The sequence below is a fragment of the Amblyomma americanum genome, chromosome 2, assembly GCF_052857255.1.
Source record: "Amblyomma americanum isolate KBUSLIRL-KWMA chromosome 2, ASM5285725v1, whole genome shotgun sequence".
Taxonomy (NCBI): domain Eukaryota; kingdom Metazoa; phylum Arthropoda; class Arachnida; order Ixodida; family Ixodidae; genus Amblyomma; species Amblyomma americanum.
Window position 1 is genome coordinate 7,885,339 of NC_135498.1, and position 26,308 is coordinate 7,911,646.

The 26,308-nt window shown below is 48.3% G+C and overlaps 1 protein-coding gene across 1 annotated transcript in view; it reads left to right on the forward strand.

The window, feature by feature from the left end:
• The window catches only part of LOC144119513 (uncharacterized), a 59,756-nt gene that overhangs the window by 12,034 nt on the left and 21,414 nt on the right, over nucleotides 1–26,308 (forward strand). Inside the window, exons 4-7 of the mRNA XM_077652102.1 lie at nucleotides 1,555–1,688; nucleotides 3,930–4,367; nucleotides 9,788–9,871; nucleotides 11,456–11,641. Of these exons, the coding sequence (XP_077508228.1) occupies nucleotides 1,555–1,688; nucleotides 3,930–4,367; nucleotides 9,788–9,871; nucleotides 11,456–11,641 (842 nt within the window). The remainder of the gene's footprint in view (nucleotides 1–1,554; nucleotides 1,689–3,929; nucleotides 4,368–9,787; nucleotides 9,872–11,455; nucleotides 11,642–26,308) is intronic.

Genomic DNA, 26,308 nt, shown 5'->3' on the forward strand with positions numbered 1-26,308 from the left:
TCTGATCTTAATATTTTAGATGAACGAAAGAAGCTTCGGGTCCTCTTTATTCACCGCCCACACTGCTTGCTATTTTCACTTCCTCGATGGAAAAGTGGCTACTGTAACACTGCGTTCGTTTTTCGAACAAACGTCATTTATTCAGCCATATACATTTTGATGCGCACAAGGATTTATGATTTGATTTTGTCCTAAACTAACTGTAACTTTTGCAGGAGACCGTAATTCAGGCTCAAGACTAACCCTATTGGCTTTTGGATTAAACCTTAGCGGGTGAATCTCGGAGTTAAAGTATCGCTATAGATGAATCTGTCTGCAGCACTTGCTCGTTCAGCAGCATTCTTAAGAAGGTGAAGGCGAAGCACCGACTACAAAAGAGATGTTTTTGACGCTTCGGCTCTCGTACATTGTTTCAGGGGTCGGTGTGTCGCCTTCAACTTCGTGTCCGCCCCCGGCCGGACGGGCTTTCGTCAAGCCCTCGACTTCAGCTGCGTTTCCACTACGACAAAGCACTTTTTTTTTTAAACCCATCCGTAAAATATCGGTGAAGATTCGTAACACGCGAGCTTCTTCAATGAAACTTTTTTTCTTATTAAACTATTCGTGATGGAAGCAGCTCGCACTTTTCAAGGGTTTTATTCGGATACCTAAAAAATAGGTCTTCCTCCACCCCCCCCCCCCCACTCCTAATTTACTGCTTATAGATGCGCAGTTATTTTTGAAATTCTCATCGTTACCTCTCACTAAACTTTACTTTCTCTCTCTCTCTCTTGCCACAAAACTAAAAACAAAAAAAGACCTTGCTATCTGCCTGTCGACTGATGAGAGCATTAGCGAAGAAGATGAACGCCTGTCATGCGGGCTGATTAAACGGTTAGCGGAGGTAGAGGCCGGATTAAGTTTACGGCTACGCACAAAGGTTGCGATGCAGGTCGCTCCCAACGTTGGTGGTTTCCAAGGAAAGAAATGAATTCATAAGTGAGCCCATCCCATCCCCAGCAATTCTGGACAAAGGCATTTTTGAGCTGGCAGCCGTTTATGAATGCAAATTTTTCATATAATGTAAGATTCCATTATTAGAATCAATGCATCCGCAGATCACCCGACGACAGTCTTGTGTGTTTTTTTTTATCTCTTCACGTTTATGCTATCGTCAAAGCGTCAGCATTGATTTTCGATGGCGGTTTTAACTATTCGAAGCGATCGATGGAAACACTTTAAAAGAAAGATTTCGCTACATTCCAGAAACACGCACCATTACCTTCAATATTTTCGGAACAGTGTATTGCAATTTTCAAAATTTTTGCCCGAGAAACCTGGATTTGCGTCTGTCACGTAACGGATGCTGCCTCGTCAAGTACTCCTGGCAAACACCCCTTGCTTTGTGAATTACTGTTTCGTCGACGCCTGTATAAAAATGTCGCGACAGCGAAAGCACACTAAACATGGGAGATGAAAATCCTCCATGCAGCACGGCTTGGTCACTATTGCGGCTGCGCGCGAGGGACTCCGCCGGGGCGTCTCAAACACACACATGAGCGAACTTGCACGCAGAGACGATGACGCCGGAAGCCACGCAAGAGGTGGTGACCACGGCGCCCATGTTTGCCATCCCGACCTCGGACCCGGCCCACCTGAGCTTCGGCGACGTGCAGCACCTGCGCCTGCTGCACGCGCACGCAGTACAGGTACGCGTGCAAGCGTGCACATGCACGCACTGCTCCTTGTTTCACGATAAGACGTCAAGGCGCACTTGGGGGCCAGTAAGAGGGGAGGAATATTTTTTTTTTGAAGCTCAATTTCCACGCTTGAAAAGTTCCCAGCTTCAGAGCCTCGTGAGGTCGGACTGTGAGTTGACAGATAGCAGTCGCGCTTTGCTGTTCTTTGCTATCACTGCATAAAATGCCCATTTGAGGACTGTGCGGTGAACACAGCTTTTGGAACAATGGCACGTGGTGTGCTTCCCACGACCACGGTCTATAGCGGTAACGACACATATTGTATGCGAGGATGTATCTAGATTAAAAAAAAGAACTGTAAATTAACTTCAAGCATGCATACACAAGAAGCAATAACTGGCGGCCTAATAACTTTCGCACTTCACAGTCCTCACAGTGACTATGTGCTTTGAAGTGTTTGCTGTCAAAATCGGCTTAGCCGGTGCCGTTACGAACGTAGGCGCAGTGCTATTTCATGGGAACAACGTGTTGAAGTCCGGCGACATGCTCACGTCGGCACGCGGTGCCTTCTCATGACAGTTTCTCCATCGGCCGGATGATAGAAAAGTGGGATTCGCGCTCTTCATTGCTCCGCGGGACAGTTCTGAAAGGAGTTTAGCAACATATTTAGCGGCGAAATTAGTGCGTATGACGACATCAAAAAAAAAGAGACACCATGCTCTTTAGGAGCGATGGCCTTCTCATTTCTTTGATTTCGTCATGAACACTACATCCATCATTATTAAAGTACGTCTAACCGACTGGGCCCTCCGTCCTTTTTGTGTTGCACCACACCTTAATCTCGGGTCGTACTGCGCTAAACTGCGATTATAAGCACGTACGGCGCAGTACGTCCTGTATGGATTTTACATGCAACACCGGACTACATGGTTATTCGGTGAGAGGATGAAATGCGCAAACAAGAACGCTTCACGACGTTCAAACCAGGACCTCAGACGGCGATGCCGCAAACGTCCCGTTGCCTTCTACTGCATTGTATAAAAAAAAGCTAGGCGAAAAACGCCGTTCAGAATATTGGAAAAGAATATTGTTTTAATGGTTCTTGCATACTTTAGTATTTTTGTCTTTACACGCTTGTTGTCTGCATGCTTGTCATAATGCCACGAGCACCTTACTTTTAATTATACGTGCGCGCGTTGCTCCCCTAGCCGGAAGTTATACAGGTGCGGAGATGTAGTTTTCACGGTGAAGTTTTTAAAAGCCTACTTAAAGGGACCGGAAAACGATTGTGTCAAATTTTTGTTTTTAGTTAAAATCAATTTTGCGGCTCTCCCTCTTTTATTTGACTGCAAAAACCCGTCTATAGCTTTGAAGGTTAGATTTAGAAAACTGGAACTTCTTTTTTTCCTGCCGCTCGATTCAAACTCGCGACGCCAAGACCGAAAAGAAATCCGTGACCATCGTGTGGAAGTGAATGGCGGCAGCGTTCGACAGCGTCTCTCATAAAATTCGTTGATTGGGCGACGGAGGGTGTGACGTCACACGTGACATGACCGAGTTGGCAGCTGCGCTGGTCACGTGACATGGCCGAGCATGGTGGCGGGTTCGGCGTCACTTGGCAGGTTCGCTTGGTTGCGCGCAGACACGCCTATAGACAGGCCCGCGTGCCAGGTTGGAATGGGACCAGAATCAACTCCGCGTGCGTCTATCGTTGTGGAAAATCCCGGCGAGCGGAGATTGCGACCACTGGAGTGTGTCGCTGAAGATGGCTCAGGATACGGGGCAAGCAGCAGTGACGAAGGAGGAGGAGCAGGCCAAGCCAACTTCAGACTTTAATGCTATCGCATTCTGAACACGTAATGTAATTTAGGGTCCCCAATTCTTTCCTGCTTTATACGCTTTATCATCGTCGTCGTCATACTTACTACGTTCACTGCAGGACAACGGCCCCTCCCCTATTCCTCCGCTTAACTCTGTCTTAATTATGCCAGCTGCGGAAACGCCGTCCCCACAAACTTTCTAATCTCATCCGTCCGCCCGACTTTCTGCCGCCCCCCGTTACGCTTGCCGCTTCTCAGAATTAATTTCTTCACCCTAATTGGACCATCGGTTATCTTCCCTTCGCATTACCTGTACGTGACTTTTCGATTTCAGCTGAAATGTAATCAACTGTCGTTTTTCTCTAACCCACTAATTAGGCGTAATAAGGTGGCTTTGTGTGCAAGGTGTGGAGGGAGACCATGGACGCAGGGCCGTGCGTCCTCCCTCTCGGTGGCGCTCATCATCGCGTGCATCTCGAGCATCGCGCTGGCGCTCATCAAGATCACCATCAAGCGGCACGACAACATCAGCTCGGCCGAGTGCGTCTTCTTCGTGGGCACGGGCATCCTGGTGAGCGTGATGCCCACCCTCTCGGACACACTGCAGCCGTTCGGGCCGGCCTCGGCCCAGAAGCGACTCGGCGTCAGCGCGGTACTCACCACGCTCGCCTACATCCTCGGCTACATGGCCGTGCAGTTCATGTCGGTGGTCGAGGCCACCGTGGTGGCTGCCATCACGCCAATGACCACCTGGTTCACCATGGTGGCCGTGCGCCGCCGGCCCTGCCACTGGGTCCTGGTGCCCGTGCTCGCCTCGTGCGTGATGGCCATCGTGCTGGTGGTCAAGCCTCCGGCGCTCGGCTTCCAGGTGAGAGCCTGCAGTCGGCGTTTATTATGCGGTGGAGGAGCAGCTGAGAACAGACATTTAGCCCTGTGGCATTACACCGTGCTGAAAGTGTGAGGGAACACGTTGATCGACCATCCGGTAGATGATGGGGCATCTTTCAGCGAAAGTTCCATGGACGCTATCAACTTTACTCAGAGGGGCGTATTCCAGCAGTTGCTACAGTTAGATGACAAGAAGGCTTCTGGGCCAGACGGAATACCTACTGGCTTTTTGAAAAGGTATGCTGAGTGGATATCATTTTATTTGGTAATTATTTTTCAGAAATCACTAAGCACCCATTCCGTGCCCCAGGACTGGCGTTGTGCTATAGTTATCCCCGTATTTAAAAGTGGCAATCGTACTCTAATGAATAACTACCGTTCTGTATCCCTTACGTCAGTTTGCTGCAAGGTTATGGAACACGTCATAACAAAACATATAATTATCTTCCTGGAATCAAATGGCCTCCTTTGCGCATGCCAGCATGGGTTCCGACGGGGTCTTTCCACAGTGACGCAGCTCATTGAGACATTGCACGATTTTTTCGAAGTTATGGACAACCGTGAACAAACAGATGTTATATGCGTTGATTTTGCCAAAGCCTTTGATAAGGTTCCTCATCGTAAATTACTTTTTAAACTGTACAAAGCTGGTATAAATGGCGACGTTCTAAAATGGATTGAAGATTATTTAACTAACCGCAAGCAGGCTGTTCGCGTTGATGGTTCCGAGTCTGGTTTTCTAGATGTATACTCAGGAGTGCCACAGGGGTCCGTGTTAGGGCCAGCACTTTTTCTGCTTTACATCAATGATGTAGCAACCGCTTTAGATAGTTCTGCTAAGATAAAACTCTTTGCAGATGACTGCTTGATTTTTGCGCCGATATCTTGTTTAGAGGATCAGATTAAGCTCAACCGAAACCTTCAGGCGTTTGGGAGTTGGTGTGATAAGTGGGAAATGCAAATTAATTTTGATAAGACCACATACACGCATATCACTGCAAAAAAGAATATCTTTACTTTTCAGTATGATATTCAAGGCTACAATCTAGTTAATGTTTCTTGTTTCAAATATCTTGGTGTTTCTATTTCGCATGATTTAAAATGGCACAATCAAGTAGAAAGAGTGTGCTCAGCGGCACAGAAGAAATTGGGTTTTTTAAGAGCAAAACTGGGGAGGGCAACAAAAGATGTTAAACTGCTGGCTTACAGATCTCTTATTCGACCATCCCTAGAATATGCATTAGTAGCATGGAAGCCCCATCAAAAGGTAATGTGGGCTAAAATAGAGAAGGTGCAGCGCCGGGCGGCGCGCTTTATTTGCTCGAAATATAGAAGGACAGACTCAGTTTCTGCGATGTTAAAGTCTTGCGGTCTTGAATTATTGGAAGATCGGTGCAAGAGACAGAGAGTAAAAACGTTATTTCAAATAATTAGCGGCGAACTAAAAATTAATAAAGAATTGTATTTAAAACCTCCAGGCAGACTGAGCTCCCGCTTAAATCATAGTGAAGCTATTCGACCATACTTGTCCCGAACCAATGCCTTTCGTTGTTCGTTCTTTCCAGAGTCAATAGAGCTGTGGAACAAGCTGCCTACAGAAATTGTTCGCAGTTCTGATAGCGCATTGTTTACGAATGCAATCAACGTTCTTCACTAAAACTGTACCGTGTGGATATTGTAAAGTGCTTTTTCTTTTCTCTTTTCTCTATTTTTTCTTTTTTTTTTCTGTTTGTGCGCGTGCGGCAGCTGGGTGAACATTTGAATACATAGTCTGTATATCGTATCTTGTGTTATATCCTTAGGGCGCTGTAGTGCATGTGCATATTTCTTTTTGTATCTGGCAGTTTTTTTTTGCATGAACGTATATGTAACATCCCTCCCTGTAATGACCCTCAACTGAGGGTTGACAGTATTTCTAAATAAATAAATAAATAAATAAATAAATAAATAAATAAATAAACAGAGAGCACGGGATGGGCATTGTGCGGCAATAGAACGTCGTTAAACTGAAGCAACGAATGCACAACACTTTAGCAAGCAACATACATTTGTAGCACAAGTTTGTGGTGGCCACCTCCGGTGCCGCCATGTATTCAACGGTTAAAAAATAAACATCTGTTTGTTCAGCCCCCATCTTGTATGGACGCTAACTTTAGCCACCATGTCGACGACTAGCGTGTACTAGCGCGCATTCAAAGCACACTTGGGTGTTCACTTCATTGACTGAGTAAACATGCAACGATGTTAACTATACGCTGGAGATTTAGAGCTCAAGAAGGCGTGCAAGTCGGTAGAGGACTCTCTAGGTTTCAGGTGTTGGATGTCGATGTGAGTAGCGGCTTGGCGTTGAGAATGTTTAGAGCTTTCGTGTCTGCGTTTAATCGCACCAGTCCACCAAGAAGCAAAAAAAAATAAAACAGAAAGGATAGTGTTACAACGGTCATACATCAAAGTGCAGATGACGGGTATACGCACAGCTACAACTGGCGCTATACTAGCTCGCTATAGAGTTTCTTATGCGCTGTGAACTTTCAAACAGCCAGATCAAGACACACCGTGCTGTAATACATGGTGCAGCACTGTACGGATGTCCGGCTTGAATTTCCTACGTGTTAACAATTTTCTGGCTGCGCATTTCTATGAACCGATAGCGTTAGAAGTTCAATGCTAGTACCATGTCGCGACGATTGTCGTAGCTGGTGTCAGCTTGCGTACTACGTATTTAATACGATGTACGTTGAGGAGTTCTTGCTGCTAGGTGACGCTGGGGGATTATTTGGAATTGCCATTCAATTGCAGGTATACGTGCCCTACAGTTAGAACTCGTATCACTAACAAGCACCCGACGAAGAAAAGCAGATAGTTAGCTGGGAGCTGATTCCGTGAAATTTTGGCAGCTTGAAATTAAAAATTTTTTCCATGTGTGAAGGCTGGCCTCTTGTTACCTGCACGAAGGCACCCTTCGGCATAGATTAATAGCAGAAGACATAAGGGAAACGACCCTCGAAGGAAGCGGTGAACGTGGTTTGAAGCGGAGAATATAAAGTTTAACCTATAGAAGACGAAGTTCATAATTCCTTCGGTCGGTTGATACGACACTCAACTGATCCGACCCGGCTAGATTTTACACATACAAACATTCTACGCTTAAATTTCTAGTTCAGATTTCAATCCAATAATGTCTAAGATCTGGTCAGAGGATGTAACAGCGCGTTATGAATCTATACTTTGAAGCACAGAAACATACTATCGGAACTGGCACGCGTCGCCAATCATTTATACTCATACCGGGTGTTTAAAATGAGACTTTCCTGATTAAAAAGAGGAACGATAGCAGTATACACGAAAGCTGTTTTCGCACGCAGCCCCTCCCTGGAGTCATGTTGCTGTTGTGTGAGGCGTTTCTTGCATTTCCATAGCCGCAAGTTAAAGAGAAACGGTTAACAGTCTTGCCGGTCGTTCTATACCGTTGGCAACAGAAACGCCATACGACCAGGTGCTTCGCGCCGGGAGGAATTTGGCGCCGATTGTCACTGCCTTGCAGGCGCAGTTACACAGACCGAGTTGAAACTTTAGAAGCGAATATCTAGGAACACACGCATTGAGAGTATTCTACCAAATGGAGCTGTCTAGGGATGCTGCCTTCTCTGAGTTGGCAACATAAACATGCACGCTAGCTGCAGTGGACAATAAGCTTATTATTCGATTTTAATCAATTAGGAGGTTGATGACGATTTTCATTTCACTTTGTGTCCGCCTGACTTACGTAGCAGCTTTCGTTTAATGCTCATTGCTTGCCTTCAGAACTCCGAAAAGCCTAATTTTTAACACACTGCATGAATCAAATCTAGGAATATTTCACATTCACGCAATCATCTATGCGCGCTATTTGTGAGTCCTGTTCCGGCGTGAAGCCTACTCCCAGTGTAACACGTTCAAGCAGCTGCATTGATGTCATGCCGCCGTATAAAGTGCTTATTTCGGCTCAAGATAAACAATGCCAGCTTTCCCTCTCTTGATGAGCGCATCCATCTTCGAATGATGGGTACTTTCCGCGAATCGCTAAATCCGCGCTGTAAAGAACTGCTTCGGTCCACACCTACACGTCCATTTAATGAGTGTTGGTGTGTTAAGGTACACAAAACAGCGTTTCCCTGTTGTCACTTCCTCTGGCCTATACCTATAGCGCCTTCCAATCAATTATTATTTGTTGGCACTGTTTTGCGTGAGTCGGTTACCATACTCACCTTCGCGTTGCCTCTTGTATGCATAGACAACGTCGTTGTCTGACTAGGAGAGACTTTTCTTTCGGTTTCATCGCGCAGAACAGTTTTTTTTTTAATTTAATTTTACATAGCTGGTTCCTGCATAATTTATGCTCTGTAATATATTTTAATCGATTTCTTCTTTGTTGCTGCCCAGAAATCGGAAAGCTTTGCATATGTAGCTCTGTGTACTTATTGGTGCACAAACTCTATTCCGATGGGTATACTCTAAGCAAGAGCTCGCTACGTTTGTGGGTGTTGTGCCAAGTACAATGAATGAATAAAAAGAACCCAAATAAATATCCACGACTGGACTCGAATCCGTGGCGGCGCAAACAGATCAGCTTCGCTGGCCACTGTGCAAGAGCACTAGGCGATCGCCGCTGCCGAACACTCCTCGTGTTAAAATGCATTACACTGTCGTGCTGTGCACTGCACGTCGTCTTCTTCTTCGTCTTCCTCAACAAATACTGCCATCAAACTAATATTCCCGCTTGGAGCTATGTGGCGGTAGTGACGTGTGCTGCATGCGTTGGCGTGGACAACGTAGTGGCAGAAACACGGCAGTGGAGCACAGGCCACCGGCGTACATTTGGTAAATTGTCACTGACGGTGAAAAAGTTGAAGGCGCGCACAACTGGCCCCTTAGGTCAGGGGAAACCTCAATCGCGCCTCCAGGTACGTGGCGGTGGTGTCCAACTGCAAAACACAGTAGTTTCGCACAGTATTTTGTGCGTAGCATTTCTAAGGCGCCAGCCATTTTTTGTTTATTTATGAGTGTACCACGGGGCAGTACGGCATTACAACAGGGGGGGATAATGAAAGGCATAAAATAGATGCAGTTGGTTGACCTGAACAATCTGAATATGCCAAGATAAATTGAGTCAACATATGCAATAATGTATCTTTCGATACGACAGTATCAATAGCACAATCTAGTCAATTCCATTCCCTCATAATTCGAAGAAGTGACGCTTTGAATAAATTTGTCCTGCAGTGATTCTTTGACGTTTACGTGATCCAGACGTGTATAAATTTGATCGACAGACGTTGGTGGGAACAGAGGACTGCTTTTTTTGCGCTGTCATGCCTTGCCGGCCCATTCTTCACCGGGTTGCACCTCGACTCCTTTCAGAACACGCTTCACCGCGAAATGATCATCGGCGGCTCGTGCGGCGTGGTGTCCACGCTACTCGTCGGCGTCGAGAACGCCTTCAAGGTGGGCCCACATGCATTCGAGAACTTGTTGCTGCGAAGCACGGTGCTTCACAAAAGTGAAAACTAAGCGCGCAACAAACTGCGGCGAGCTCATGTGATTCAGACGCAGCGCCGCCGAATGAAAGTGATACGCGCGTCTCAAGTCCTGCGTTGATTGCGAATGTTGTGGCTCAGTAAATGTCGTGAATGGATCGCTCTGTACTTTTGGCTGCAGTGAACCGGTTACTCTCATGTCAACCGTTTTTTGTTTGTTGGTATGATATGGGGGCTGGGGGGATTAAGCTGCACGTGCACCTCCCGTCAGAAGTCTTCAATCCAAAGGGCAAGCTTGTGACCCGTGTAGGGTAACAATCAGGGCACCCGTAAAACTGTAAACTTCCAGACTTCCGTTCTTTAACAGGGCCGTGAATGCTATACCATGCTGTCAGGGTGGAACCAGCGGAACACAGACGCAGGACAAGAAAAGGAGGTACACACAGCGGTGTGGTGTGTGTACCTCCTTTTCTTGTCCTGCGTCTGTGTTCCGCTGGTTCCACCCTGACAACATTATGAACCAACTAGCCCAGCAATTTACGCTCCTGAACTATACCATGCGTTTTAAAAGCATACCGTGTGAAGCGAAGCCTTTTGACCATGACTCTACGTTGACTACGAAACATGGAAGTTTTTTAGCGTGCACCGACACGGGCGGTTTTTTCACATCGCCTTGAACTAAAAGCGGCCGCCATGACCGGAATTCGATCCCTCAACCTCAACTTCAGCAGCCGATAAACACATTTTGCTGACCCTCAGGGCTGGCGCATTCTTCTGAAAAGGTTGATTGCACTATAATCTGCGCTGTTGTTTTCTAGCTGACGGTATCAACTAAAAACGCATTTATGCTGCCCGAGTGCCCTGCCCAGAGATCACGGCGAAATAGACAGGTCAGATTATATAAAAAAATCCGACTTCGGATTCATTTGTCCTTTAGGAAGAAAGCGGGACTACGGTGTAGAAACCATGCATACTGTACTCATATCGTTTATTATGCTGCTACATTGTCGTCTGGTATTACTCATGTCGCAACGACTTCTTTATACGGGCACTCGTGCATCGGTCCGACGAGTGATAACCGTTAAATGGAGCTGGCATATGCAGCAAATGGGAGCACACTGGAAATCTGACTGGGGAAGCAGACTTTCGCTCGCAGTGGCAGTGACTCGTATGAAGTTGCTGTGTGGACACATTGCATTGTTCGTGAACCTGGTAAAGCGGAGGGGGACGACGTGATGCATGAAGCTGAAGCCGTAATTAAATTTCACTACATGCTGGACGGAAGTCTCCCATACAAGGTAAACATTCTCATTACACCCGGAGGCATTGACATTGCTTATGGAGATAGGCAGACAGGAATAAAACAGTATACTTATTTTCGTTCGATCATTCTTGCATGTCTGCTTCTCGACGGGGATCAACGAACGCTGTCCCTCTTTGGTAATTGGCGACTGGATAAGCATCTGTGGTATTAGGTCATTGCATTAAGTGGCATCTATTTTAGCGCGGTTATTTTATCACCAGACACTGATTGCGGCGTTACCGTGGCCAGGTGAACATGCCTGGCGTGACGCGCGTCGTGGTGCTGTTCCATCTGTCCTGCGTGATGATGGTGGTCTCCTTCGTGGCTGGATCGCTGGCGGGCACCTTCAACATCGTTCGCAGTGGCCCAGAGGTCTCCGAACTGCTGTTCGTCGTCTACCTGTCCTACGTGTCCCACATCTCACTCGCCAGACAGGTGAGGCCGACGACAGCCGGTTCCTGGCGTGTTTGCCGATGGCCAATCATTGAATTTTCTGCGATAAACTTCTCTTCCCTCGCCCGAGAGGGGCAGTAGGTTGCGATTAAATTTCTGCCTGTCGAGGACATACATCAGAGGCGACAAAAAGTCTGTATTAACTGACACGCGGTAATGACGCTGCAAATGTGAAGGACACTTGCCTTCACCTGCACGCTAAAAACCGGCAGGTTTAATTTCCTGACAAGTTAACCCTTCTTATAAGTCTTGTCAAAGTTTTCTGACGAACTATTTCTGCGTTCGTTAAGATACACCGCCAAAACAAGTCGGATACAACTTAAGTCTGCAGTGAAGCTCCGCCGCATAAAGGACCGCCGCACAGAATTCCTTCACGACAATGTAGTCCGTTGTTATAATTTTTGTTGTTACCTAAACAAACTAGTCGCAAGAAAAAAATTATCTCCAGAATTTTGATGCTTGGCTTGGTTAATACAGTCAAACATAAAAAAAAAACTGATTTTGTTTACTGCTGCGATTGGCCAGCAGACTAATACATTACGCTGCGGACCGTTGCCCAGCGTTACCGACTGCTGTTTTTTAGGTTGTATTCTACTATACCCTAATTAGTGTGATGATAGTGGCAAATTAGTGTGCCTTTCTTGATGTGAAGACTTCAGGACGCGTCTTTCCAAGCGACACAAAAACGCGACGTTGCCTTCTTACAATAACCCTTCTCGAACAACCTGGATTGGGAAATCCAAACATTGCGATAGCAGTGTACTTGTGTGGGTCGACCACTTCGCAGAGCGGACGTCTTTTTTTCTTGCTGCACTGGTGTTTTATGGTTGCTTTCTCGCATTTCTTGCGAAGCTTCGTCCCGCGGAATGCTTTCCACCCAAACTCGCAGAACAGCGTGAAGAGCCCGAGCGTAAGTCCAAACGCCCACACCACAAGAAGTCCGTACAGGTCCTTGAGGTGAAGAGCATGGTAGCAGCCACGGTGGCGGTGGCAGGTAGTTGGCTCCTGGAACTTTGTTCTAATCGCGTTTTGCACCCGCGTTAGCTTCAGGGCCAGCGGCGACACTCCGGTTTCTATGAGCCTTCGGGACAAATGGGAGAAGGCTGCCGTGTAGGGCGACGCCTTTGGCGCAATGAGGACGACGTGGACTAAGAAGAAGTCCTCTTCGGCCTTCACCACACCCTTGAACGCTTTGCCCGCGTGAAAGCGAGCTTCTTCCCGGTTTGTGACGAAAACATGCGTGCCTTTGGCGACCTTTTCGAGGCAGCAGGTAGTCGTCTGGCAACTGCTCTCACGCAGGTTCTCCTCAAAGTGCTCTTTGAGCACGCGGGAGTGTTTCAGCAGGTGGACGGACAAGATATCGCGGAAATAGCGGTTGTTCCTAATGCACAGCTTGACGTCGTTTCTCTCAAGGGCGTGAGAGAGCTGCTCCAACGTCTTGATCGGTCGAGCTTTGGGAGGGAAGTTCGTGTAAGACGTGAGCACACCGACGAATCCCGCCGAGATGATGACGGCGAACATGAACCAGAACGCCACGAGAATCCTGGCGCTGCTGTGCCTCGAGAGTGGCACGTCCGGAACGTGGTTGACGAGCGCAGAGGACAAGTAGAAGAACAGGTCTGTGGATTCCTCCAAAATGTCGACCGCTTTCGTCGAGTGCGTGGTCATAATCGTCACGAGGAGGAGGAGATATACACCTAGAGAAGCCCATACGGCTGCCCACAGAGCTCGGCTGAACGGCCTTCCGATGATTGTCAAATCGGTGATCGCCATCGGCAGCGGAGAGAGGAATGTCAGGGAGTCGTAGCGGGCGGCTCCGGCGAGACCGAGGCCGTACCAAATTGCTTCTGTCAGGTATATTTCGAAGGTGCCCAAATCCTTCTGCTTCATTTGGACCGCGCCTACGGCGCCAGTGAAAAGGAAGTTTTCGTTGATGCGTCCGAACTTTTTGAAATATCCTGTTGTAGATACTGTAGCGTGGCTCTTGCGAATAATGCTTTCTGCAATGGTCGTTTGCGGTTCTAGGCATGTGTTCCTGAAGTCCTTGACGGTTTCCACGCTGTTCTCATTGACGAGTCTAAGGCTCGTAAGGTTCGCGAGAGACCTATCCTCGAAGGCCTTGTCCCCTGGACCAGAGAAACGACGTACACCGTGGGAACAATTGGAGTAGGTGTCTAATGCAACGTAAGCTGATGAGGCTGCCACAAAAACACCGTAACAGCCGACGCTTTGAAGGGTCTTCAACAGGGATGTCTCCTTCGGGGCTTCTTTCACCAAGAATATCCAGCGCACGTGTAGAAAAGGCATCTCGTAGCTGTGGACCATGGCCAGCAGGTGTCCGAAGGACGGTTCCCAACACGCGACCAGAAAGTCTACCTTATGGCCTTGCAACCTGTTAACGTTGTGTAGGAGCCGCTGCATTCCGGATGAATTCCAAATCGAGAAAGAGATAGGAATCGGCCTGATTACCTCGTGCGGCGAATGCTGACAGTTGTGAATGACGTTGATCCTATAATCCTTCTTAATCACGCCGCTTAAGTTTTCTAATACCTTGTATTTCCAGGAGCTGCGGACAGGCGTCCCCAAGGCGCAAAATATCATCACCAAGAGCAGAAGCCTTCTAGTACGCATTCTCGTGCGCTGCCTTGTGCTGAGGTGGTCTGCCATTCGTTTGTACGCGTTCCCGGAAAAACTTTCAACAAAAGCGCCGTTGCTATGGCGAGGAAGACTTATGTAAACACGAGGAAACATGAGGCGGTGCCAGAACGGGCTCTGTGTGGTCGGCCATTGTTGTAGCAGGAAGGTGCATTACCGACTTCCGTCTTGTCCCTTTTCTTTTGGCGTCATTATTCCCGCGTTCTCTTGAGTGCTGCTGAAGTGCGTGCTGGCCTTTTGGTAGGCGACAAATGTCTCGTTCAGTCCTGGAGTGATGAAGCATGACGGATGGGCGGCCCCCTGTAATGTCGATGCTTGAAGCTTGGCACGCATGCCGACTGTTTGCGTTGGATTGTATACTCATGGCTTAGCCTTGTGCGAGTGATGGGTTACTGCAGTATGTTAAGTAGAACTTTTACACGAGTTTTTTTTTATCTTCGGACATAACTGCACCACAAAGAAACGACGTTTACAACAAATCACGCATACACAAGGACGAATGCTGCTCCGCTGCAGTGTCTGTCTCTGTCGGCCGTCCGTCCTTTCTTCTTAACATCGCAGCTTTGCGCACGAGACAGATATGCCTGAAAATGACTGCGTTGGGTTTGTCGGTGGATGTTTGAGCGGCGCCAGTGGCTTTCTGAATAGTTTTACATGACGCCATAGCCATTTGTTGTCTTTAATATGTTAGAAGTGGTTGTATAGTGCCACGACATGCGTTATGCAAAGCAGTGCGGTGGTCTGGGACGATGAATAAGAAGAAATCAGGTTAATACCTATTTCACATGGTATAGTCCTGGCACTAACATAATGCATGTACCGCATGAAATATCTACTTATTTGTGGATCACTCGGAAATAGAAGACATCGGATGTGTAGAAAGACGTAATTGATCCTGTCATTATTAATTAAAATTTGCTGCCGTTGGGAAGCGCTTAACGCGGTGGCGTTCTGCTGTGGTTGCATTTCTTTTTAAAGGATAAAGGGTAATTTTTTACATCATGTCATACAGGGCATACGCACAGTACTCATGGACACCTTAGCCGTTGACTAGTCTTTGGGTCCGGTGAAAAATGCAATCAAGAGTCGGACCTTCTACATAACAGATGAGCATTGTCAACGAGGGAGCTGCGAAGGTGAACCGTTTTAAAGTAGCCTTCTGTGACAAACGCTACAGCTGGATCGTTATTCTTTCACCGCTTTGATAAGCGTTCGGGATGAAACAGTCGCACGGGCCGCAAAATAACGCATGCAAATGAAGTGTTGTTTTGTTACGTAAACAATTCATTTATTACTCTTTGGTGGTAATTTGACCGTCTAAAGCAATTCCGCAGCTCGTATGGTGATATACCAGTTCAACGTTTTTCACTTTGCTTACTTGGCGCAGTCATAGGGGAAATGGTAAGACGCCGACCTTGTCGTTGCGGGGTCCTCGCTTCGATTCTGGCGGCCTTCCCAGTGAGGCACGCCTTCTTTTGTTTCTCCAGAGAGCGGGGCCGATGCCGGCCGATCGAGGGCTTGCGCCTATTCTAAGTACTGGAGACAATCCCCCGCCGCGATTACCTATTGTCTACTTCAGAACGGCAGTAAAAGCATGTGTGCTCAAGAAAGTAAAGTGTGTTCTGGAGGGCTTCGTCAAATGCTTCGAGCGCCACCTTGTCCCTTCCTCTACCAAGAAGTCTCGCATTGGAAAACAGCGGGTAGCAGCCGCAATCCCGGCAATGGCGAGGCAGGTTTGCTCCGTCCACTGACGGAGCCTGTCTCTTCTCTGTCGTTCGTGTTTCGAATGTTTTTTTTTAATCCAATAGAGGACCAGTTTTGAGAGGTCCTCAAAGTAGTTGCGCAGCCCACATCTACACTGCTACTCTGCTCCTACATTTACCGGTTTGTTGGTTTTGTCACTGTAATTTTTGCGGGGACGGTCCCTCCCTCTTTCACGTGGTCTGTATATGCCAGGCTAGTCCCGTTCATTATTCGTAGGGTATAGTGGCTTAACAGTTGTGTACCCTCACAGCCCTGCACTGGCCAGCGACCGTGACTAGGGGCTGCACCCCTCTTTATTTTGAGATAACGGGACGACGGCCGTCGGGCGGCGCAGGTTCGTCGCGAGCACACGTGGGTGATCCTTCTGGTGCGCATCGTGGCCAACATCGTGTGCGCCATGGTGCTGGAGAGCGCCTTCGTGGACCCGGATCTGCTGGACTCGGCGCAGATCCTCGCCGCGGCCATGGTCGTGTTCGCCGGCGCGCTAACCACGCTGCATCTGCTTGTCGAAGGCCAAGAAAACTCTCGCGTAGTCGCCTCGCACCGATTCCTGCAACTCTTCACCTAGCTCTCAGGGCGCCGTTCCTTTCTGGCTCACAGCATTGCTTGCCGCCGTTTGTATAGCTTGTGCCGAACAGCCTTTTACGTGTTTATAAACACAACCCGTTGTTATGTCTTGTATGCTCCTGTTTTGAATGTTTCTTTCATGCTGCTTTGTTTTGGGTTTTTTTAGCTCCTCCTGGTGCACTGCGACCAACACAGTGGCTGACCTTGGTGGCCCAGATCACGCACGCGTTGTGTAACCACACCACGGTTCCGCCGATCTGCAGCCTCATACTGCCCTCTTGAACCAACGATCCGGAGCTAGAGCGCAAAGTTTCTTTTTAATGCGTTGGCATTACTACTGCCATGTTCGCAGTATCTGTCCGGTAGTGTCAGTTTGAGGCCGCGGGGTATAATGTGGAGAGGAGGGTGGGAGAGTGGCCATTCAGAATCCTCGGGAGGCATCACTAGGAGAGGAGGCGGCGCCAGTTGGAGACGTGGCGGGGGCCTGTTGGAGACGAGGTGAGGGTGGGAGGACACACACGCTCTGTAACACGTCCGCGGCGGTGCCTGGTCCTTCAGTTCTCCTTGACTGTTTGAAGCGGTCAGGCCTATAATTATCTTCCTGTGTCTCTGAAGCCGTTGTCTTGCGTCAATGAACGATGCCAGTTTAAACTGGCACCGACAGGGAGGGCACTAGGGATGAGTTCTGCTCCTTCGGACGTTGATGCAGAAGCCCGCCGAGCAGGGAGGGCTCATCTTCAACAATTTAGGCCCGTTTCACATGCTGCGACCAGAACTAAAGTATTCGGCACAGTGTGATTTTCGGTCAGTGCTTTCACGTGCAACGCGTATCCAGAGAATTCGGTCTGAGCGACACGCAGAGTTGCTTGATGTTTGCATAGGCAACTCATAATTAAACGCGATAACGCGAGGGTGACACTATGCGGAATGTGTTGATGTTATAATGCGTACGTTTAGATGCAAGATAATATTTCGTATGTTTTTGATTGGAATAAACAGATTTTCTTCCCTCGTGGCAACTCCTTTCACGTCACCCCGCGGCACACGACGTCACAGTGCTCCAATGCTCGACCGCAGAGCGAGCGCACCGGCGCTGCGATTGAATTCCAAGCGGACCGAAGCCCGTCGGAAGCTTTCTGTGGCTGGACCGAAGCTCTGTACTGTCGCAGATCGATGGAAATCGCAGCATCGGCAGGCTAAAATCTCAATGGGAAACGGGCTTTCGAAGGGAGCGGCCGCGGCTTGCTGCGGATCCCGCCATTCAACTCGGCACGGACGTCACTGCGGAGGCGAAGCATCAGAAATGACAAGCGGAGAGTGAAGAAGATCGACAGGCAGCGTCGTCTAGCCGCTGAAGCTGAATATAGAAGACGCGAAGGCCCTGTGGACTCTACATACACCGCCGCATGAACCGCATTGATTGCCTGATTTTTTTTCTCTATTTACCTTCTATATAATTTCATCTTGGGCTCCGCATGCTCTAATGAAAATCGCCGTTTACGATCGCGGTGCAAGCACATTCGACTTCACGTTACAGCGTCTCGATTACACCCGGAGTGGCTCGATACGTCGCGCATACTGCGCATCGTGAGGTTTAGGCAGCATTTATTCGTGTGCCCATGTGACCAGTGCAATAATCGATGTCGTCAAGCTCAGGTTAATAAATTACGCATGGTTATTGCGCTTGCGTAGCCAAGCAGTGAACATAGCTCCGGTAACCATGATCCATTAAAATAGTACCTTCGACGTTGCTCGCAGCAGCCACTACATCTCTAAGCTACTCTTTGTCGTGCGCCTGTCACTACTTTTGTATAACTAGCCTGCCAGGGACAATTTGTGCGGGGACGATATTGCTTTCATTAAATGTCTGACGGTGAGAAACGAGTGGTCACGCGGTACAGACGACAAATTGCTTTCGTGAGCCTGCTGAAAAGTGATTAACTATGCAGCTCTTGCAACTTTAACGAAAAAACTGCATGCATTTCATATCAGCATGTGTTTTTCTCCCCTTCCCTCCCTTCATTAAAAAAGAAGGAAGTTAGCGCTTTTGTTAACTTTCGAAAAATATGAGGAAGATGAAGATAACAGTGGTGATAACGTTACCCATAGACTAGATTAAGTATGGCAGCTCTAGGGTTTATACGAGCCAACCTTTACCTCACTCTCACAATTTATAGCATACATTTCTGCGTCTACTAGAACATAAGAAAATGTACGCTACAAATACAAGAGGATAATTTTAGTGATCTTGATCACAAAACGTTAGGAGGCGACCTTTTTAGCGACACGAAAACGCGCCGTTCTTTCGGCTTGATAATCTGGCCTGAGTTTTCCCTTTCGTGATGACCAAATATTACAAGGGGTGTTGACTTGTCCGGATTAATCACTTGGCTGAGCGAAGGCTTTTCATTTTTTTCATTACAGCGCTTTTTAGTTGCTGCCTGGTTTCTCTTGCGAAGCCTCGTCTCGCGAAGTCCATTCCATGCAATTTCGCAAAACAGCGTAACCAACCCAAGCGTAAGACCAATTGCCCACACTACGAGAAGTCCGTACAGGTCCTTGAGCTGGAGTGGGCGGCAGCTGCCCTGTTGGTGCCGGCAAGTTCTTGTCTTGCGGAACCTGCTTCTGTTCGCGTTTCGCCCCCGTACTAGCTTCAGAGCGAGGAGGGACACTCCTGTTTCCATCAGCCGCTGGGAGAGGTCGGAGAACGCCCTGGTGTAGGGTGATGCCTTGGGAGCGATCAGGACGACGTGGACCAGAAAAAAATCTTCCTTAGCTCGCACTGCGCCCCTGTACGCTTTGCCCGTGTGAAAGCGCGCCTCTTCCCGGTTTGTGACGAAAACGTGCGTGCCCTTGGCGACCTTTTCCAGGCAGCACATTGTAGTCTGGCATCCGATTTTGAACAGGCTCTCCTGCAGGTGGTCCTTCAGGACGCTAGAGCGGCTTAAAAGGTGGGACGATAGGATGTCGCGGTAGTAGTGGTTGTTCTTGATGCACAGCTTGACGCTCTTCTGCTCTAGGGCGTCGGACAGCTGCTCCAGCGTATTGATCGGGCGCGTCTTTGGCGGGAAGTTTGTGTAAGACGTGAGCATGCCCGTGAATCCGGCGGAGATGATAGTCGCGAAAATGAACCAGAACGCTACGAGAATCCTGGCGCTGCTGTGTCTCGGGAGCCGTACGTACGGAGCGTGGTTGACGAGCGCAGAGGACAAGTAGAAGAACAGTTCCACACATTCCTCCTGAATGTCACGTGTCTCGACTGCGCTGCCAGTGGAGTGCGCCGTGATAATCGCTACGACAAGGAGCAGATATACGCCCAGGGATGCCCACACGGCCACCCAAAGAGGCAGCGTGAATGGCCTGCCGATGATGGTCAAGTCTGTGATTGCCTTCGGCACAGGGGACAGGAACGTCAGGGAGTCGTAGCGGGCGACCCCGGCGATACCGAGGCCGTACCAGATCCTCTCTGTCAGGTATATTTCGAAGCTTCCCAGATCCTTCTGCTTCCTTTGAACCGCACCGACGGCACCAGTGAACAGGAAGTTTTTGTCACCGCGTCCAAACTTGTCGAAACATCCTTTAGTGGATTCAACGGCTTTACTTTTGCGAATGATGCTCTCAACGATAGTTGTCTGCGGCTCCAGCCGTCGGTTTCTGAAATCCTTGATGGTCGGCACACTGTTTTCGCTAGCGTGCCTCAGGATAGTGAGGTTGGTGAGCGACCTGTCTTCGAACGCCGGGTCACTGCGACCTAAGAAACGACGGACTCCGTTGGAGCAGTTGGCGTAAGTGTCCAACGCAACGTAAGATGAAGAGGCGGCCACAAAAACACCGTAGCAGCCGACGCTTTGGAGTGTCTTCGACATGGACGCCTCAGACAGGACTTCTTGTTCTGTTAAGAATATCCATCGCACGTGTAAGAAAGGCATGTCGTAGCTCTGGGCGAGGGTCAGCAAATGCCCGAAAGACGGCTCCCAACAGGCGACCAGGAAGTCTGCTTTAAAGCCTTGCAATGTGTTTACGTTGTCAAGAAGCCGCTGCATTCCGGATGAATTCCAGGTAGAATAGGGGACGGCGATCTGCTTTGTCACCTCTAATGGACAGCGCTTGCAGTTGTGGATAACGTGGACCCAGTAATCCTCTCTTATCACGTTGTTTAAATTGTCCGACAGCCTTCTTTCCTGAGTACTACGTACAAGTTCGAGGAAGGGGCACAAAAGTGTAGACAGGAGTAGATAAAATTCGGCTCGCATTTTGCTCGCTGCTTCCTGGAACACATCAGCAAAGGAGGTCTGCCCAGGGTTTAGTATTATTCCAAGGTAACTTTCCGACTAGACCGCCGTTTCCATGGTGACCGAGAATAATATGAACGGGTGGTGCAAGACGGGAGGAGAGTTCTGAGAAGCATGCTGTGTCAAATGAGTTCTGGCCTTGTTTCGTCAGGCAGAGGTGCATTGCAAAATCCCGTGTAGTCCCCAGACTGGAAACGTTTTTGTAATATTCCCTTTCATCTGGGTGTTGCTGACAGAGGGCCCAATTTCTGTTGGATGTCAGGATTCCTCTTAAGACTAGGTGTGATGGAAGATGATAAATCGGTGGTAGGCAGCACGTTCGACCGGAAAGCATTACAGATTATTAGGGTGCGTTCGATACTCTGCCCGGCGCAAGCGTTCTCGCGCAATGAACGATTCTCTAAGAGCGTTTCATACCGTGCTCCCTAAGTATGACAGCTATCTGTTGGCCTGGTTTACTCGAAGTCTTTTTGATTTGCGCCTTCGAATAGGTTAAATTTGGCATAGCTCGGCCCTTGTTATGGGAATGAATTCTTTAGTGCAGTAGCACGTAGTATTAGGTGCATTTTTCGATTTAAGGCATACGCACGTACCTACATACATGCGTGCCTGAACCCTACTTTGTGGCAGGAGGCCCCCGCCCACAGGATTGTGGGCAACCTGCCAGGTGTGTACACCTGGCAGGCCTTCACATGGGTGAAAGCCTGGACGAAGGGTACACCTGGGTGAAGGCCTTCAAGATAAATTCCTTCACGGTAAATTTTATGGTCGAATGCCTTTATGGTAAAAGTTCTATGTCAAACGCCTTTAGGTCAAAGGCAATAATGGTTAAGATTTTTAGTGTAAAGGCCTTTAGGTCAAAGCATGCTTTCTCACTCACAGCACGTAAGGACCTTAAGTTCCCACCGTGACTAGTACTACTGCATGATATTCCGTGCTTAGCCATGCTAAACTCTCTGCTATCTTTTCTTTTTTTTTTGCTGTGAGGAGGAATAATTTCGAGGAGATTGGCTCCCATTCCATTGGGACCTTTCATTTGAGGAGCGCTGCGATGACAGACAGAATATGGATTTCTGCACTCTCTCCGAGCGGCGTATTCTCTCTTCGTACGTTCAGTGGCAGCTGGTAGTAAGGAGCGTAGTCCTTTAAGTACGCATATTGTGATACCTGTTTAGACCTTTAGCTTGCATGTGGGAGAAAATTTTGAATGGAAGGTAATGTTTTGTCCGTACCGTAACATATAGCAGTATCATTCCATTTCGGCGTAAAGATACTGAAGTAAGAATCTTGGAAAGGATACGGGAGCACTACGCGCTAAGTTTCGTCTTCCTGGAGCACAAAGTCGAGAATACTGCGGAAGACAACGTAGCCCGCTGGACCATGTGGTCAGACTGTGTGGGCAGGCGTCGCTTAATACTGCTTCGTCAGCACGCGTTGCAGAATAACATGCAAGACGTGGAAGCCCAGTGCTGCTACTTGCAAGCGGTCACCGAGCACCGGATGAAAGTTAACACGCAAGTAAGTTACGTGGTGATGTATCTACTCCTGAATGAGCTTCAGATGGAAATGGGCAACAAGAGGCATGATTTCGTCAGCGACGCTCTCGACCGACTTATGCAGGGTTTGTCGGACCACAAACACCTGGCTGACGAACCTTCACGACCATTATTACTTGGAGTTCGAGCTGTACACAACGGACCTGTCGGGCACCATTTCAGTTTGCACACTCATGGAAACGATGAACTCTCTACTCATCATAGAGTCGGCTCGAGCAGCTATGCAAAAGAACGAAAAGCAATGGTATGAGAGAATAGCGCAGTCATGGTACGAAAAGGCCTCGCTGTCTCCTGTCGCGACCATGCTTGAGGAAATTCCCAACAATTACCAGATGACTAACCTACTCTGCCAGAAATCTTGGAACGAGACGTACACCAACAGTCAAAAGGCATCTGCACGACCTTCTTATCTGCCGCCTGCGGCCATGGGTTGCTCAGCAGGTCGAAGACTCGACTACCACGCCACCTGGCGAAAACAAGGAGAAGACGCTGAAATAGGTCGAAGCATCCACGGTCATGAAGAACTTCCTAGAAGAGATGTTCCCGATACCAAATTATTACTAAATTGCCTCCTGCCCGCCGCAGCTGGCTCCTGTTTCCCCTCACGCCAGAGTTCAAACGAAAACTTGAATGCCTTTTAACGAAGAGGACATTCTTGTCTGCTTGCCCACAACAGTCTGCGGGGTAATGTGTGTGGTGGGCTTCGCTGACAGCATAGGGCGAGTGTGTGCTTTGCAAGGAGAGCCACCGCTCTTTCCGAAACTCGACGCTTTTTTTAAGTCAATAAAATAACAAAAAATTGTTTCTGGCTTTAGTTTTAGAAACTGCGCAATTTACTACGCAGCCAACATAAATAAAACCTGGTAAGTTACAGGGGCACCAACAGCGAGCTCGAAGTTATCGTAACACCGCTGAAAAGCCTGTGGGGATCGAGGACCCGGCAACGGTGCTAAGCTTCCGATCCGAAACAAATTTGCTAATAAAACAATGGCAGTGGGGGGGAGGGGGGTGCTGGTATCGGAAATTTGTTGATTTGCGTGTAACAAACAACAATAGTATCATGATGAATGGTCTCTACGTTCCAAAAATTTAGAAAAGAAATGTGCGGCATCGACAGTGGCAGCTTCGGTCTGAGCTGAGGTCGGAAACAGAAGAAGCTGAAGTTATTCTCTGGATGCCTCAAATTTAGTAAAGCTAATCGAAAGAGTAGTACACAGTCGCCTCACAAAGCATGTTCATCATATTAACGGCCTCAGCCCCGCACAGATTGGCTTTCGTCGCGGTTGTTCCATATGGTCCGCGCATGTGGATCTCGAGAGCCGAATACGACTCTCAATGCGCCAGAGAGAAGTTTCGGCCTTGGTGACGCTTGACGTTGCGTATTCATGTGCTCTACGAGTATTTGCAGGCATATCTGAATGCTCTTGAAGTCTGGTTGGACCAAATCAATTTATCACTTAATGTCAGCAAATGCGGCGTGCTGGTATTTCCACCCGACGCTCCTATGTACATCTCGCTAGCCTACCGCTCCACTCCAATTCCGCAGGTGGAGTCGGTTAAATACCTAGGTGTTACTTATGACCAAAATTTGGACTGGCGACACCATATTAAGAATAATGTTATTAAAGGGGAACGTGCACTGGGCCGTTTGACCCGAGTTGGCAATAAAAAGTTTGGCATGCGTCGTGACACGCTACTGTTGCTCTATAAGGCTTATATGAGACCGATTCTGGAATTTGGTTGCCCCTTGTTCTCTGGTAGCGCGAACTACAAGCTGCAGCCATTAGCCTTACTGGAAAGACGTGCCCTACGGCTATGCCTCGGGCTCCCAAAATCAGCTTCCAACGCTGTCCTTTATCTGGAAGCGCGTATCCCCAACCTCTATTCCCGCTTCCAACTTCTAACAGTGCGTACTTTCCTCAAGTCTTTTGACCCGGCCCCAGGCGTTAGTACTCCAATTTTTGTATCCCAACCACACCTTTTTTGACTAATCACTGGCCACGTTATCAGCTTCCGCAAGTTAGGTTCACGCAGAATCTGTTAGCTCCGCTTCAGGTTGATCTGATCTCCTTGCAACGAGTTGCTGACACGCAGGCTGATCCCGTCTTCTATTACGACTTTATTTTCCCGTCCCATGCGAAGCATATGCCCGCACATACCCTAAATGGTCTTCTTTCTGAACACCTACAGAATTTTCCACATCATACTGTTCTCTCCACTGATGCCTCCGGCAGCTGTGAGAAGGCGGCGATTGGCATATATTCGCAGGATCTAGATTGGAGCTACTCCGTTCGTATCCCTGATTATACTCCTATATTCTTCGCAGAGTTTTTGGCCATTGGTTTGGCTCTTCTCAAAACTCCTAGACATGTCGCACGGGTTCTTATTCTCACAGACTGCCTTTCAGTTATTGTCTCTCTCCAAAATTCGGAAAAATCTTTCTTGACTCGTTCACTTAGGTTTTTTGTTCCGAGAACAGTGCGCGAGATCCGTTTGGTCTGGGTACCTGGGCATTCAGGCGTCTATTTTAACGAGGTGGCTGATTTATTGGCAAGGTCAGCCCTCAGCGCACCTGTAATATATCCCGTCCCTCACCTCATTCTGTTAGCAGCTTCACGTTTCCAGCGGTTCCAACATATTTCAGCCACTTTGAGTGATCCGTTGCTGAATACCGTGGACTTTCAACACCTAAAGTACCCATGGAATATCCGGTGGTGTAAGTCAAGGCTTTGTGAAGTGTCCATGACGCTCCTGCGATGTAGAATCCCTCACTTAAACTTGTACTTATGCAGGTGCGGGTTCGCTGCGACAAACCTTTGTGTATCATGTGGGCAAGTTGAATCAATCGATCATTTTCTCCTCTCTTGCCGGCGGTTCGCGGTTCAGAGAAAGCAATCTCTGGAGGTTCCTCTTTCGAGACTAGGACTGCCTCTGTCTCTTACAGTTCTTCTATCGTTCGGTGCGAGTGCCAAGGGATTCCCGTTAAGCAGTGTATGCGGCTACCTTCACGATTACATAAGTGCAACTAATCGATTATCCTGTTAGCTATACACAAAATTCTTTCGCATGTCCAAAAAAGGCTAGATTGATTCTATTCCGGATGACTCATACCTCTTGAATTCTTTTTATTTTTCCCAATTTTTTTTTTTATCTTGATTCAGTCTTCTGACGTTTCCTTCCCCGCGCAAATGCTTCATTGGCATTCTACCTTATACCTTGGCCAATCCCCCCACGTGGGTATGTGCCATATTACTTGAGGAGAAGAAGAAGAAGAAGAAGATGCCGTGATTCGAAGGTGCCGTCGCAACTACCGGTTTGTCAACCGCCGTTTCAGCGGAAAAAGAAAGAACAGCTAGACGATGGCAGGTGAGCGTGGTACCGCAATTTGTGCACCATGTGAAGTATATTCAAAGTTCTTGCTACAGCGTTTCCGTCTCAATGCTCGGCAGCGTGCTGCCTTGACGAGGGTGTACCGTGGGAATGGCAGCCTGTGTAACTTCATTGTGGTTGTATTTTGAGGTTCGAGTGGCCGTTGTACTCTTATTATGCGGCTCTTAGGGAAGATTTTCCTTCCGAGGAAAGAAAGACCCCCCCCCCCCCCCCCCTCCAAAAAAAAAATCGCCCTTAATTGCCGCAATTTCAGCGCGGTGCTGTGTCGTAACATACTCACCCACAATACAATACAGCACCCATGAAATGCTTATCGTCATGCGCTGGCCCTTGCAATGCTTAACATGACAAAATCTAATTCTTTATCGTGAGTGCTTACATATGGTGTTCGGCTGCTGATCCAAAAGAGGCGGGGTCGATCCCGG